General features: G+C 39.5%; 1 protein-coding gene across 2 annotated transcripts in view; it reads right to left on the minus strand.

The window, feature by feature from the left end:
- The window catches only part of LOC126162196 (ATP-dependent RNA helicase DHX33), a 135,088-nt gene that overhangs the window by 19,304 nt on the left and 99,284 nt on the right, over positions 1-16,500 (minus strand). For both annotated transcript variants that reach the window (XM_049918525.1, XM_049918526.1), the window contains one exon: positions 4,732-4,863. In XM_049918525.1, coding sequence (XP_049774482.1) covers positions 4,732-4,863 — 132 coding nt within the window. The remainder of the gene's footprint in view (positions 1-4,731; positions 4,864-16,500) is intronic.

Consider the following 16,500-nt stretch of genomic DNA (forward strand, 5'->3'; position numbering starts at 1 on the left):
AAAATTAAAATGTAAAACAAAAGTGGAAAAAATATAAAATGGCAGGTGTGTTGGTGTTTCACTTACATAATAATGCAAAGAAGAGAATGTCACTGTTTATAACAAAAATATATAGTGCAGAAAACATACTGTTAAGAATAATTATTTGGATCGAATGGAGAAGAGTTGTAATAGAAAACAAAGAATCCTATATGCTACACATCCAAATATTTTAACCACAGCATGTTATTGTGCCAAAATTTAAAATCGTGTTCTGTGAGTACTTAAAATGTAACGTTAGACTGAGACATATGTTCTTAATGAATTGACAAACACAATTCTTACAAGTACGATAGTTAATAAATGGAAAGTAGCAATAGGTACTACAATAAAAATTGAAATTTCCAAATGTGTTACCCATGATTTGGTTGAAAGCAAATAACTATAAAAATACCACAGCATTTAAGGTCTTGCAACCTGAAAATATGCACACTGGATTTGCATATGACCTCTAAAGTATTGTGCTGTCAGAAATAGCTAACATAAAAGATTATACGTCAAACTGCTTGATGAAATTTTGAATATCAGTGAAAGATTGGCGAATTGAATGCAAACTCCCTAACAAACAAATAAAAGCAGTACAGAAGCACTTCAACAGGTCACAAGAAGATAAGAAGTTAGCATAGTATCTAGCTTTTTTATCCAATGATTGACACTGTTCGTTTACAACTAAATACGCTGTTTCAGTGAACGAAGTAAGTCAAATATGCATGCAGACCAATACAGCTTTTATTCATATCTAGTGTCTGTGGTGCAGAACTTAAAAATAAAACACTTTGACATGACATTTCCTGATGAAGTTGTCCTCTGTTCCCAGCACAACTGGTATTGATAACTATGTTTAAAGCACAAATATCAACACAATTTGGTATAAAAAAATCATTGGAGCTATTATTAGTGAAATACAACTCCCTGGTGGAAAGTTACCCTGACCTGCACAGAGCTGCCATGATATATCTAACGGTATTTGTTTGTGTAGCAAAAGCTGAGTGCTTTTTCACAGCTAAAGTTATTTAAAAACACTGTTTAAGTTCCACAATGAGGCATGAACTATCACTGAATATAGAAGATGAAAGAGGACAATGAACTGATATTTCTAAAACAATACAGCATTTTCTAGGTACAGAAATGAGGAAAAACATTTATGACATAAATTTAGGCCACTAACCACATCATCTCATTAGCAGTTTTTATTTTAACATGAGAATTCATACTTAAAAGGCCCCGCAAATGGACAACGGATAACTTGTGTCATTACCTGCAATCAGTTATTCTCTTTGGCCCTACAACAAACGAGTGATTTACTAAGCAATTTCATTCAGTATTTCAAATGTCACCCTGGTGAATGTGTGATGTTGAAAACAAACTGCTAACATTTAGCAGCAGTGGCAGTTGATCTGTTTTTGTCCAGTAATACTTACAATAACAGATGTATGCCTGCATGACATGTTGTCAGATGCTAAGCAGCCAATTGGATCTCATGTATCATGCAAGACAAATGCTGCACTGAATCAAATCGGAACAGAATATGGCAGGTGCAACAATGCAAACCTCAAGTGTGACACGCTGCCCAATCTTTACTGTGACTGCAGACCTCCACATCAGGCTATACATCATATTGTTAGTGACTTTTGGACTCGAACATGTCATAATAGTGAAGAAGTTTTCCTCTTTGCACTGGATTGAATAAGTGGATAATCAGTTATGAAACAAATGTAACCTTGTCAAATTCATTGTTTTTCATTTGTACATATGTATACAGCTGTATGTAACTGCCGAAAATTGTGTGTATTAACTATACATTAATTTGATAAATAAATAATGACAAAAATTTACAAAAAATTAGTTAAAAATGGAAACTGTAATTTATTAAAATTTCTTTCAAATACTTCTCTTGGGAATTGTAAGCTATACCACACAATACATTACATCTTTCACTGACATCATGAATGTTATGTACATCTTTCCTGTCTGTATTTAGCAAATACTTCTTAAGCTCATCAAATCTTGTTTCGCCTATTAGGCTTACACTTTAACTACAATTATTTACAAAACAGATTTAAATTAAAATGTGCTTAATATTACCTCATTCTCTTGAGACATTGAAAACTTTAATGATGTGGCAAAATCACCAGACGGATTGTGATTATAGCTATTAACTTAACATGAATTTCTACTTCGACAGCACAAGTTTCAAAATACTAATCATTACAAAATTTTAAGAGTGTCAATGTTTTTATATTTGTATTCTGTCTTAATAGAGGTGGCATCTCCATTTAAAACTTCACTTTACAGAGTGGTTTTTGCTGCCAGAATAACCATAAATTCTGACATTAAGTTCTTACTCTACATGGGCATAGCAAAATGAAACAAAACTATATGACCATTCTTAATATCTACACAAATGAGTTGCAGCCAAGCAGCCATAGTGTCAAAGTCATAAGTGATTTGTCAGATTGCATGGGAACTCCACATGATCAGTGACTGTTAGCTGCGATTTGTCCACACACGTGAGATCTATGGCTAGAACGCATAACCCGGTGGCAGACTGCTACAACATGTCGCTCATGTTCGAGGGCTTTATGTACTTCCTTCAAAGTAATATGTCATTTCTGTTTTTACAGATGTTATATAACTGTTTTTATATTATTTGTAATATTTATACTCTGAAAGTAAAAAGTTCGTAATAAAAGTAAAATACAAATTTTTATAAAAGCTACATTTTCTTATGTCACAAATATTTGCTTTGGGTAGTAAGAAAGATAAGATTAGTGTTTAACGTCCCACTGATCATGAAGTCAGTAGACATGGAGCACAAGCTCAGAGTGGGTAAGAAATGGGAGGGAAATTGGGTGTGTCCTTTTAAAGGAACAATTTGCATATTTATCTTAAGGGATCTAGGGCAATAAAGGAAAACCTACATCTGGTGAGCTGAACTGGGATTTGAACTGCAGTCCTCCAATCCTATGTCGTAATGACTGAGCCATCTCGCAGTGGGAGGTCAGGCATGGTGTAGGGAGGAGAGCCCACTTTGGGTACATATCCCAGGGGCCCCATGATTGTAGTGCACCACTGCATGTGATGCAGATTATTTTATGCAGGCAGTGCCCTACAGTTTACATATATTTGAACAACACCACAGCAACCACTGCTGAATAAACAATGTTTTATTTGTTACGAAAAAATTTTCTGAAAATCTATTCCACCAAATAAAAAGTGCCAATTTAGTCTGTTAACAAACTAGTCTACAACCGGACAAATACATTAAAAGTGTGACATTTAACAAGCAAGGCTATGTCCAAAATACAGCACCTGCAGAAACACAAATCAACACAATGCCCATATTTACTGAGACTAACAACAAATGCAGTTTTGTTCATCCAGCAGCTTCTTTAAAATTTATCTTGCCAATCCAAAACTGGTGCAGGGGGTTTTTCCCAAAATCTAGCTGCCTTGAAGTAAGTGACACAAATCTGATGATTTATTGTTTACTTTATGGGATTCATTTCTTGCAGGATGCAGATGGTAGCTGAAGTCTAAGGCCTCTGGATGAGATTTTGCAGTAATGAAATCATATATTGTTTTCAACTTTGTTGTTAGCTGTGGTGCCTTCACTTCACATTCTCTACATAGAAAGTAAATTAAAGAAGTAACAAAACAGTTCACCTAAAGTGGTATTCAAATCAGCTGTTATCATCATTTGGCCACCTCCTGTCCTGTGTACTAGTACAAGTAGATAGCAGTATACCACTCTTTGCATTCTAATAGTCACATATTTTCTGCTACATTTTCATCCTTATCTCCGCCTCATCACATTAAGTTCTTGTTGTACTAGGAATCAGCTGATGCAGATGCTTCATCTTTTATATATGTTAACAGAGTGCGTTCTCCATGATGGGTGGCAAGAAGGAACCCAATCATGCATACAATTACAACTGCTCTTCACTTTGATGATCATATTTTGCCTTTGCCATTCTTGGACATAGCCAACACATTTGAAATCTTTGATGACCTTCCTCCAAATAGCTATACAGCCTACTGTCTTCATCGAAAGTCAGTAAGACCTCCAATTTTACATCAAGTACGTAAGACCATTTGCTCGGATGAACACACAATATTTCAATCAGCCTGCTGCAGTAATTAATGGCAGACAGTAAACACATATTTGCACCCCCCCCCCCCCCCACCCCACTCCCTTCCCACAGTAAAGGTAAGCTCAATGTGAAATTTCGTTTAAACACAGCAATGCTTTACTAGATGTAGTCCAATTGGATATGGTATACCTTTGCCCCATTGACTTTCGAACTGACTTACCCAATTAGCCACAGGAGGACCTGACCTATAATTTAACCAGACTCCAAAACAAAGTATAATTAGCATTTTTCACATATACAAATCATTGTCAGAGGTGAAACAGGCAGTACGTGAAAAGAAAGTAGCAGGAGTAACTGAGAATTGAATGTCAGTCCTGTGGATTTTTAGTATGACACACATTGCCACTGAGCCAGATAGACGACATATGCAAGATGTTTAAAATTTGCTATTGGGAATGGAATCTTTATTTCAACATGATGTACCTTTCAACAAAATACATGAGGCTGCAAAAAGATATTCAGGGCTTAGCAGAATCTGCGCAGAAAATAATATTCTCTATGGTAATGAAAAGAATTGATTGTATAAATTTATACTTACTTCCCTAGGAGGCTTATCAATAAAATCAAATGACACACAGTTTATCCCCAAAGCTAGAAGTTGCAACACAACTCCTGTCAGGTTGCAGCGCTGTATTTCTGGGACTGAATTTTTTGGCAAAGACTCGAATTCCTGTAACAATGCCACTGAAATGGTATTAAAAAGAAAACTACTACCAATACATACCATTAAATATTATTTTAAATATAAATAATTTTAGAGTAAAGGAGGCCACACAATGAATAGTGGAAGCTTTGAGTTGTCAACAGGTGCACACAAAAGGAAATTGGAAAACTTGCCAGCTTTCAGAATAAATCATTTATTGATCTAGTATAACAGCGAAAACAATCAATTATTGATAAAATTATTTAATTGGATAGATAAAAAAATCTACTCACCATGGGCGGCAGAACACACACATAAGAGATTGTTGTGACTGACCAGCTTTCAGAGCCAGTGGCTTCATCTTCAGGCAGGAAGGCTGAAGGGGAATGAAGAAGGGTGAAGGAAAAGGACTGGAGAGGTCAAGTAAAAAGGGGTAAATTTTGGGAAAGTCACCAGAACCGCGGGTTAGGGGAGACTTACCATATGGGATGAGAAGGAAAGACTGATTGTTGGGGACTGCATCGAACGAGATTTGGAAACCTGAGAGCTTAAAGATGGAAGACAGGGTAATAAGCAAGACAGAGATTACTACTAAAACATTGTGCACAAGTTAATAAGCGTGAAAAGCTAAGTGCATTGTACGTGACAGAGGGGAAGGGGGGGGGGGGGGGTTGAAAAATAGTTGGGAAAGACAATGACGGATGTAGAGAACTAAAACGGAGTGAAGCAAAGAGCAGTTATAGTGAAGAAAAGCCGAGACAGAAGAAATTAATGTAAATTAAGGCCGTGTTATAGTGCTAGATCCCACCTGCGGAGTTCTGAGAAACTGGTGTCTGGGGGGAAGAATCCAGATGGCGCATGTGGTGAAACAGGAGCCAAGGTCATGAATGGCATGGTGTAGAGCATGCTCTGCAACAGGATATTGCAAGCTGCCAGTAAATACCCTCTGCCTATACCCATTCATCCTAATTAATAATTTGGTGGTAGTCATGCTGATGTAGAAGGCTGAACAGTGTTTACATAATAGCTGGTATATGACGTGTCTTTTCACAGGTGGCTCTCCCTTTGACGGTATATTTTTTGCCAGTTACAGGGCCATTATAGGTGGCGGTAGGAGGGTGCGTAGGCAAGTCTTGGAGGGGGGGGGGGGGGGGGGATGGCCACAGGGGCAGGAACCATAGGGTAGGGAGATGTGTGCAGAAGGAGCATAGAGTCTGACAAGAATATTGCGGAGATTGGGAGGGTGACAGAAAGCTATTCTAGGTGTGGTGGGCAAAATTTCAGACAGAACAGATCTCATTTCAGGGCACGATTTTAGGAAGTTGTGCTCCAAAGACTGTTTTGTAGAGGGATTGGCAGCACCAGAATTGGATGTGATGGCATGGGAAATCTGCTTTTTAATTAGGCTGGTGGGGTAATTATGTGCAGTGAAGGCTGATGTGAGAATGGTGGTGTATTGCTTTAAAGAGTCTGGACCCTAACAAATACGTTTGCATTGGATGTCAACGCTGTATTGGGGGAGAGAGGTAACGTTTCACATGGAAAGGATGGCAACTGTCAAAATGTAAGTACTGTTGTTTGTTGGTAGGTTTAATGTGGACGGAAGTGTGTACCTGGCCTTTGGTGACGACAAGATCAACATGAAAGAAAGTGGCATGGGATTCGGAATAGGACCATGTGAAATTTAATTGGAAGAAGATATTCAGAAACTCCAGGAATTTTAGCAGGTCAGTCTTACCATGAGACCATACGGTAAATATGTCATCACTGTACCTAATCAAACAAGGGGCTGAAGACTTATTGATCACAGAAAAGCCCCTTCCAAGGAACCCATAAAAAGGTTGGCACAGGAAGGAGCCATCCTGGTTCCCATGGCCGTACCCCTGATCTGTTTGTATGTCTGCCCCTCAAAGGTGAAGTACTTGTTGGTACGTATGAAGTTGATTAAGGTGAGCAGGAAGGATGTCATAGGTTTGGAGTCAAGTGGGCTATGACTGAGGAAATCTTCAGCAACAGACAGAGCATGTATGTCAGGGATAAATTGCCAGCAATAATTAAAAACGTGGTTTCAAGTAAAGCATGGTTTAAACAGAGTTTAAAAGATTTTTTGATAGGCAACTCTACTCTATGGATGAATATCTTAACAGAGACTGTTAAGCCAGCTTAAGTAAAAATGTCTTTTAGATTTCAGTTCTGTCAGCACTTTGTCACAACAGTCAAGATTAGGTATTTTGTGTATGATAAATTTTTTAATATTGCATAACAATGTTTCATTCTGACAGCATGTTAATTCTGTAAATATAAGCTGTTCCAGTTTACCGTATTGTATTCACCCAATCTCCTGACAAATGATCAGGGTAGTAAGTATTATATTCAAATGTTTTATGTTTTTGTGTTATACGTTCTGACATGTTGCACACCTACAAGAATCATCTCATTTTTTGGCTCTATAGAACGAAAACCGAATCGACAATCTAGGAAATGGTTGGTATCTTTGATGTAGGAGAGAAGTTTTTGTACTATGGATTGCAGGTGTTGACCAACTAAGGCAGAGATACGTTCAGCGGGTGCTTTGAAGCCAGCAACTATAGGCGGTCAGAATGACTGAGTACCGTATTTACTCGAATCTAAGCCGCACTCGAATCTAAGCCGCACCTGAAAAATGAGACTCGAAATCAAGGGAAAAAAAAATTCCCGAATCTAAGCCGCACCTGAAATTTGAGACTCGAAATTCAAGGGGAGATAAAAGTTTTAGGCCGCATCTCCAAATCAAAACAAAGTTGGCCCATTGTAATATGAGACACAATTTAGGTCGAATGAATGACGATACAGCTACAGTAGTTTGGTTAGAGTCGTAAGCTTAGCAGTTAAGCTTTACCAGGTAGCCATTGCTATGCGTCAGGCGCTCCGTCCGTATTTATACGAGTACCCTTCCTTTTTCACGTGTTTCGTCTGGTTTGAATTGATTGCTTATTTTTCTTTGATCTGATAAGCGCCGTTTTCTTTGTTATAGGTGTTTACGTCACTCTAAGCTGAAAATGCATTATTGTACTGTGTCGCATTGTTTGTCGCATTCTGATAGTGCGTGTTTACGGCCTGTCGCCGCTCGCGGCATGGCTTGCTTTTGTGCGCGCTACCGCCGCTTACAATTCAAAAAAAAAGAGAAAGTAATCGTCTCATTAGCGAAACAATGGCAAGAGACTGCTATTTGTTGTTACTTACACTGCTGCTTTCTTTGATAATGATCAACAAGAACCAAATAATAGACTGCGTATGATAGAACATGTTCTGAACGAGAGTTAGGCGAAAATGTTTCTCCGTTTGAAAATGTTTGCGGCCGCTTCTTTAGTACATCAAATTCTGCACAGAAATTAGAGTAATCTTAGAATTAAAAATCTAGTCAGTTGCCATGCTTCATTTCTGACTGTATCACTATTAGGCATAAGAATAATACGAATATAAACATGACACGAGACGTATATTCTTCGGCATTGTTGTGGTCTCACTCTAGTTTCGTAGTTTATTAGGCAGGCAGGATTTAAATGAGATAGCAGCAAACACGAAAGAATACATGACAAATGTTGATATTCGTATTATTCTTATGGTGAAGAAAATACTGCATGTGATTCACATTTCATCAGGTTCCTATTAGCAACCATCTCTTCTCACAGGTAGGAAAAAATTCAGAAAGTAGAGTTGGCCATATTGACAAACATCCCAAACAGTCTTGCATGTCGGATTTTCGTACTACGTTGAAATTCTGCTACATTCGAAGATGAACAATACGGAATTTGTATTTACTTCGTCGGATAATGTATGAAAATGCAGTGGTCGAAACTCGGGGAGGAGAAAAAAAGCTCGTCTTCCACGTTTTTTAAAAATTTATTTACTGACGCGGAGGTTTTGGCGTCAGTATTTATCTTTGTGCCTACAAAGCATGGCTGTGTAATGCTACATATATTCGACGGCAGAAGTTAGTTGTGGCGGCACCTACCAACATTTTTCAGAACTTCCACTTGCTTTGCACTCGATTCTAAGCCGCAGGCGGCGTTTTGGATTACAAAAACCGGAAAAAAAGTGCGGCTTAGATTCGAGTAAATACGGTATGTGGATCTTAGGAAGAAGGTAAAAGATGGGGATGTGTGGTTTGGGTGGGGTGAGAAGTTTTATGGATTGAGGTGTTAGTCCTTGTGAGGGGCTTGAGGTTTTAGGAAGGGACTGCGGGTCAGTTTGAATCACAGGGATGGGACTTTGATGGCAGATGCTGTATGTAGAGGTGTCAGACAGCTGGCATTGACCTTCACTAACATACTCCTTTCGGTCAAGTATTACGTAGTGGATCCTTTGTCTGATGGATGGATAATGATGGAGTCATCAGCTTTTAGGGAATGTAGAGCCTGGAGTTCCGCAGAGGACAAGTTAGGGTCATGTTGTACGCACCTGAGGAAGGGTTGTGAGGCAATGCTGAATGTGAGGAATTTTTGGAAGGCTTGTAAGGGCTGATTTTGAGGTAGTGGTTGTGGGTCAAGTGGGGATCGTGGTCTGCTCTGTTCAAAGAAGAGTTCTGTGTTATGTTTGCTGTTGGAAATGTTTTGGTGTTGTGTTGCAAAGTGATATTTCCAATGGATATTATGTGTGAAGGAAAGAAGGTCCTTCACTAAAGCAGCAAGATCAAATGCAGGTTTAGGGCTGAAAGTGAAGTCCTTAGATAATACAGATAATTCAGGTGGGGAGAGTGTTTTAGATGAGAGGTTAAGGACACTGCACTGTTGTGACTGTTTCTTGGGATTATAGGTTATTCTAGGCCTGGGGGGCAGTGGTGAAGGCTTTGGGATGTTAAGGAGGTTGGCAAAGCTCGGTTTGTAGAAGAGGAGTGGTGGTTGATGGTGTGACTGTTTAGGGAACTGCAAAGAGACAGGAAGGGAAATACCACTGTTCAGGTAGTTCAGGAGAAGGTGGGATAGCTTTTTGATGTGAAGTCTGGCATGTTTTTGGAGTTTGAAGTTGGTTTGGCAGATGATACCTTTCAAGGAAACAAGAGGGGCAGATAATTGCAGGATTTTGTACAAGGAGAGAAGTCTGGTAGAGGTCACAGATTAGCCCAGTAAGAGCAAGTACTGCTATATTTGAAACTGTAAAGGGGCCTGGTGTAGGATAGGATTGCATTCAGAAATGTTGGCTGTCAATTTTAGGACTTTTGGAGTAACTCCAAGGGACAAACAGGTTTCAAGAAACAGAATGTGGGACCTTAGTTTTGATAGTGCAACGACATGTTTTCGAAAGGAATGGATGTAATATGGGATGTAATTCGTCATGGTAAGAGAGGACAGTTTGGAGAGTTAAAAATCATGAGAGTGCAAAAAAATAAAGCAGAGGGAGGGGGGGGGGGAGGGGGGGGAAAGCCACCAGAAGAAAAGCAATGAAAAAAAAATGGAAAAATTAGAAATATTCTTATGGAAATTGTTGTTGTTGTTGTTGTTGTGGTCATCAGTCCTGAGACTGGTTTGATGGAGCTCTCCATGCTACTCTATCCTGTGCAAGCTTCTTCATCTCCCAGTATCTACTGCAACCTACATCCTTCTGAATCTGCTTAGTGTATTCATCTCTTGGTCTCCCTCTACGATTTTTACCCTCCACACTGCCCTCCAATGCTAAATTTGTGATCCCTTGATGCCTCAAAACATGTCCTACCAACCGATCCCTTCTTCTAGTCAAGTTGTGCCACAAACTTCTCTTCTCCCCAATCCTATTCAATACCACCTCATTAGTTACGTGATCTACCCACCTTATCTTCAGCATTCTTCTGTAGCACCACATTTCGAAAGCTATTCTCTTCTTGTCCAAACTAGTTATCGTCCATGTTTCACTTCCATACATGGCTACACTCCATACAAATACTTTCAGAAACGACTTCCTGACACTTAAATCTATACTCGATGTTAACAAATTCCTCTTCTTGAGAAACGCTTTCCTTGCCATTGCCAGTCTACATTTTATATCCTCTCTACTTCGACCATCATCGGTTATTTTACTCCCTAAATAGCAAAACTCCTTTACTACTTTAAGTGTCTCATTTCCTAATCTAATTTCCTCAGCATCACCCGACTTAATTCGACTACATTCCATTATCCTCGTTTTGCTTTTGTTGATGTTCATCTTATATCCTCCTTTCAAGACACTGTCCATTCCGTTCAACTGCTCTTCCAAGTCCTTTGCTGTCTCTGACAGAATTACAATGTCATCGGCGAACCTCAAAGTTTTTACTTCTTCTCCAGGAATTTTAATACCTACTCCGAATTTTTCTTTTGTTTCTTTTACTGCTTGCTCAATATACAGATTGAATAACGTCGGGGAGAGGCTACAACCCTGTCTTACTCCTTTCCCAACCACTGCTTCCCTTTCATGCCCCTCGACTCTTATAACTGCCATCTGGTTTCTGTACAAACTGTAAATTGCGTTTCGCTCCCTGTATTTTACTCCTGCCACCTTCAGAATTTGAAAGAGAGTATTCCAGTTAACATTGTCAAAAGCTTTCTCTAAGTCTACAAATGCTAGAAATGTAGGTTTGCCTTTTCTTAATCTTTCTTCTAAGATAAGTCGTAAGGTCAGTATTGCCTCACGTGTTCCAACATTTCTACGGAATCCAAACTGATCTTCCCCGAGGTCGGCTTCTACCTGTTTTTCCATTCGTCTGTAAAGAATCCGCGTTAGTATTTTGCAGCTGTGACTTATTAAACTGATAGTTCGGTAATTTTCACATCTGTCAACACCTGCTTTCTTTGGGATTGGACTTATTATATTCTTCCTGAAGTCTGAGGGTATTTCGCCTGTCTCATACATCGTGCTCACCAGATGGTAGAGTTTTGTCATGACTGGCTCTCCCGAGGCCATCAGTAGTTCAAATGGAATGTTGTCTACTCCGGGGGCCTTGTTTCGACTCAGGTCTTTCAGTGCTCTGTCAAACTCTTCACGCAGTATCTTATCTCCCATTTCGTCTTCATCTACATCCTCTTCCATTTCCATAATATTGTCCTCAAGTACATCGCCCTTGTATAAAACCTCTATATACTCCTTCCACCTTTCTGCCTTCCCTTCTTTGCTTAGAACTGGGTTGCCATCTGAGCTCTTGATATTCATATAAGTGGTTCTCTTCTCTCCAAAGGTTTCTTTAATTTTCCTGTAAGCAGTATCTATTTTACCCCTAGTGAGACAAGCCTCTACATCCTTACATTTGTCCTCTAGCCATCCCTGCTTAGCCATTTTGCACTTCCTGTCGATATCATTTTTGAGACGTTTGTATTCCTTTTTGCCTGCTTCATTTACTGCATTTTTATATTTTCTCCTTTCATCAATTAAATTCAGTATTTCTTCTGTTACCCAAGGATTTCTATTAGCCCTCGTCTTTTTACCCACTTGATCCTCTGCTGCCTTCACTACTCCATCCCTCAGAGCTACCCATTCTTCTTCTACTGTATTTCTTTCCCCCATTCCTGTCAATTGTTCCCTTATGCTCTCCCTGAAACTCTCTACAACCTCTGGTTCTTTCAGTTTATCCAGGTCCCATCTCCTTAAATTCCCACCTTTTTGCAGTTTCTTCAGTTTCAATCTGCAGTCCATAACCAATAGATTGTGGTCAGAATCCACATCTGCCCCAGGAAATGTCTTACAATTTAAAACCTGGTTCCTAAATCTCTGTCTTACCATTATATAATCTATCTGATACCTTTTAGTATCTCCAGGATTCTTCCAGGTATACAACCTTCTTTTATGATTCTTGAACCAAGTGTTGGCTATGATTAAGTTATGCTCTGTGCAAAATTCTACAAGGCAGCTTCCTCTTTCATTCCTTCCCCCCAATCCATATTCACCTACTGTGTTTCCTTCTCTCCCTTTTCCTATTGACGAATTCCAGTCACCCATGACTATTAAATTTTCGTCTCCCTTCACTACCTGAATAATTTCTTTTATCTCGTCATACATTTCATCTATTTCTTCATCATCTGCAGAGGTAGTTGGCATATAAACTTGTACTACTGTATTAGGCATGGGCTTTGTGTCTATCTTGGCCACAATAATGCGTTCAATATGCTGTTTGTAGTAGCTAACCCGCACTCCTATTTTTTTATTCATTATTAAACCTACTCCTGCATTACCCCTATTTGATTTTGTATTTATAACCCTGTAATCACCTGACCAAAAGTCTTGTTCCTCCTGCCACCGAACTTCACTAATTCCCACAATATCTAACTTTAACCTATCCATTTCCCTTTTTAAATTTTCTAACCTACCTGCTCGATTAAGGGATCTGACATTCCACGCTCCGATCCGTAGAACGCCAGTTTTCTTTCTCCTGATAACGACGTCCTCCTGAGTAGTCCCCGCCCGGAGATCCGAATGGGGACTATTTTACCTCCAGAATATTTTACCCAAGAGGACGCCATCATCATTTACTCATACAGTAGAGCTGCATGTCCTCGGGAAAAATTACGGCTGTAGTTTCCCCTTGCTTTCAGCCGTTCGCAGTACCAGCACAGCAAGGCCGTTTTGGTTAATGTTACAAGGCCAGATCAGTCAATCATCCAGACTGTTGCCCCTGCAACTACTGAAAAGGCTGCTGCCCCTCTTCAGGTACCACATGTTTGTCTGGCCTCTCAACAGATACCCCTCCGTTGTGGTTGCACCTACGGTACGGCCATCTGTATCGCTGAGGCACGCAAGCCTCCCCACCAACGGCAAGGTCCATGGTTCATGGGGGAAATTGTTAATAAGAGATAATGAGTGGGTGATCTATATTGATATGATTAATGATAAAAGGAAAAAATCAATCGGGAAAGTCGTGAAAACAGATAAAATTTTAGAAACTGGGTAAACAGAAAGTGAAAGGCATAGGACAAAATGTAAAACTACTTAGCTTGGCAATTAAAGTTATGCAAGAGACGGCAATAAAAGGCAGTCAGAGCAATTTGCTGGAAAACAAATGCACAAAAATGTGAAAGAATTACATATAAACAAGATAAGTGAAAGGTGGAAAAGAAAATAGCTCCCAAATCTGCAAATAAATCGATGACAGATGATCGGGAGAAGGCCATGCTGTGTAACGAACTGTAAATTGTTGTATGCAAATTCATAAATAACAATGGAATTGTTACATGCAGATAAAAATGAAAATCAACCCATCTACAAGCACAGAAATCGGTATTAGAAAAGATGAAGGCAAAAGTGCTGATTAATCTTGGTGAAACAGATAAATAAATGAATGGATTAGCACATAAGGTAGAAAACATACAACAGTTTGGACAGGACAGATGACAACAAAGACTGACTAAAGGGTTAAATAAGAAGGAATGATGGACATATGGACCAATATAACAATCAATGAAAAACAATTACCTTGTATACTCGAATAATCCGTGCACCCCAATTTTGAGGAAGAGGGGGGAAAAAAAAAAAAATATCATTTTTTGCTTTAATTTGTTTTATTTACAAAAAAAAATTGTTCCAACGTTATGATGTGTTCAAAAGTATGTATAATAACTACTGGTTTGAAGCAACACTGCTGTACAGGTTGATACATCATTAAAACGCAACCAATTCAGCAACGTGCAGCTGGCCGGCTGGCCCACTAGGCGGGCGGGCGGGGAACATTATCACCGCCAGCTGGGACTCTACGCGTACCTACAATAGCAAAAAAAGAACTGTGAATTACCGGTATCTTGTTTAAGAATTTGTTAATACGGCATGTGCAATAAAATATTTTAGTCAATACCGGTACGTTTCCTCTCTTATCACTCTATTCATCACTTTCATCGTCATCACTAGCAGGAAAATCATTGTCGTCTTCACCATCTTCCCATAGAACGTCGTCCTCTGTTCCATCCAGTGAATTTGTGAGTCCACATTTTTTGAAGGATTTTTCCACCAGTGGTTGCGGAATGGTGTCCCTTGCCCTTTTCACCCATTCACAAATCTGGGACAAATCAGGCCGTTTGATTTTTCCACTAGGTGCGAACTTATGGTTTTCATCAGCCATCCATTGCGTATATCGCTGTTTAAGTGCAGCTTTGAATGGCTGATTTATACACACATCTAGTAGTTGTAGGATGGATGTTAGGCCTCCAGGGATAATGACCAAGCCAGTTTTCCCTTTTTGTAATTTGTCTCGCACTTCCTTAGTTGTATGTCCATGGAAGCTGTCCAGGACCAACATGTTGTGTAAATTCAGCAACGCACCAGGACGACGTTGCCAAACATGTGTCACCCAGTCAATTATAAGTTCATTATCCATCCACCCGTTCGGATACACTCTCACTAATACCGGTATGCCTTTTACTGATATTTTCAGAATAGTTTTCCTTTCAAATATCACGTAATGTGGTAGCTTTCATCCATCGCCAGTTACGCACATCACTGGACATCTTTGTTTCTCACTGCCGCCAGTTCGTATCATGATGCTGGATTCTCCTTTCCTGTTCACTGTGTTGTTGAGCGGCATCTGAAAATAGACTGGTGTTTGATCCACATTACCAATTTGCGATAATATATATGACTGTTTACGGTGCAGATTTATCACATAATGATGAAAATTCACTATTTTTTTCCCCGTAATCGCCTAGAAGCCGCTGAGCGATAGTAGTTTTCCTCCGGAATCCTAAACCATTTCGGTTGAAAAATCTTGATAGCCAGCCCCGGCTAGCTTTGAAACTGGTAATGCCTATTTCTTTGACTAAAGACAATGCTTTAAGTTGGCACATTTCACTCGTCACCGCGCGTCCATATTGTCGCTTCTCATCTACATAATCGCAGAGCCTTTTCTTGAGGCCCGGATGCTTCGCTTTTTGGCCACGAAATGCTCGGCGATTACTATTAGTTTCTTGAAGCTGCGTTTTATTTTTTTGCCAGTCGTGAATACAACTCTCACTCACGTCGTACTTTCTTCCTGCTGCACGGTTTCCAATATTCTCGGCTTCTTCCATAATTTACACTTTTTCTTTAGTAGTGTACGAGTGATAACGAGAACTTGTAGCCATAATTAACAAGTTTGAAGATGTTAATACTTCACTCCTAACGTGCTACTGATGCGACACAGACTAAGGCCGCAACAATGCAATAGTATAATGGGATGTATTGTTGGAGGCAGAGCAGTACCAACAATGTTTCGAATAATCTGCGCACCCCAGTTTTTCATCCTAAACTTTGGGAAAAAACATGCGCGGATTATTCGAGTATATACGGTAATTATTGACAAAATTATTTAATTGGATAGATAAAAAATCTACTCACCAAGCAGCGACAGAACACACATAAAAGACTGCTGTGATTGGCAAGCTTTCAGAGCCAGTGGCTCCTTTTTCAGTCAGAAAGGTTGAAGGGGAAGGTAGAAGAGTGAAGGAAAAGGACTGGAGAGGTCTAGGAAAAGGGGTAGATTTTGGGAAAGTCACCCAGAACCATGGGTCAGGGGAGACTTACCGTACAGGATGAGAAGGAAAGACTGACTGTTGGGGACTGCATCGGACGAGATTTGGAAACCTGAGAGCTTAAAGGTGGAAGACAGGGTAATATGCAAGACAGAGATTATTACTAAAACATTGTGCACGAGTTAATGAGTGTGAGAAGCTAAGGGCATTGTACAAAACAGAGGTGGGAAGGGCCGGTGCAAAATAGTTG

This window comes from Schistocerca cancellata, chromosome 2 (assembly GCF_023864275.1).
Source record: "Schistocerca cancellata isolate TAMUIC-IGC-003103 chromosome 2, iqSchCanc2.1, whole genome shotgun sequence".
Lineage (NCBI taxonomy): Eukaryota > Metazoa > Arthropoda > Insecta > Orthoptera > Acrididae > Schistocerca > Schistocerca cancellata.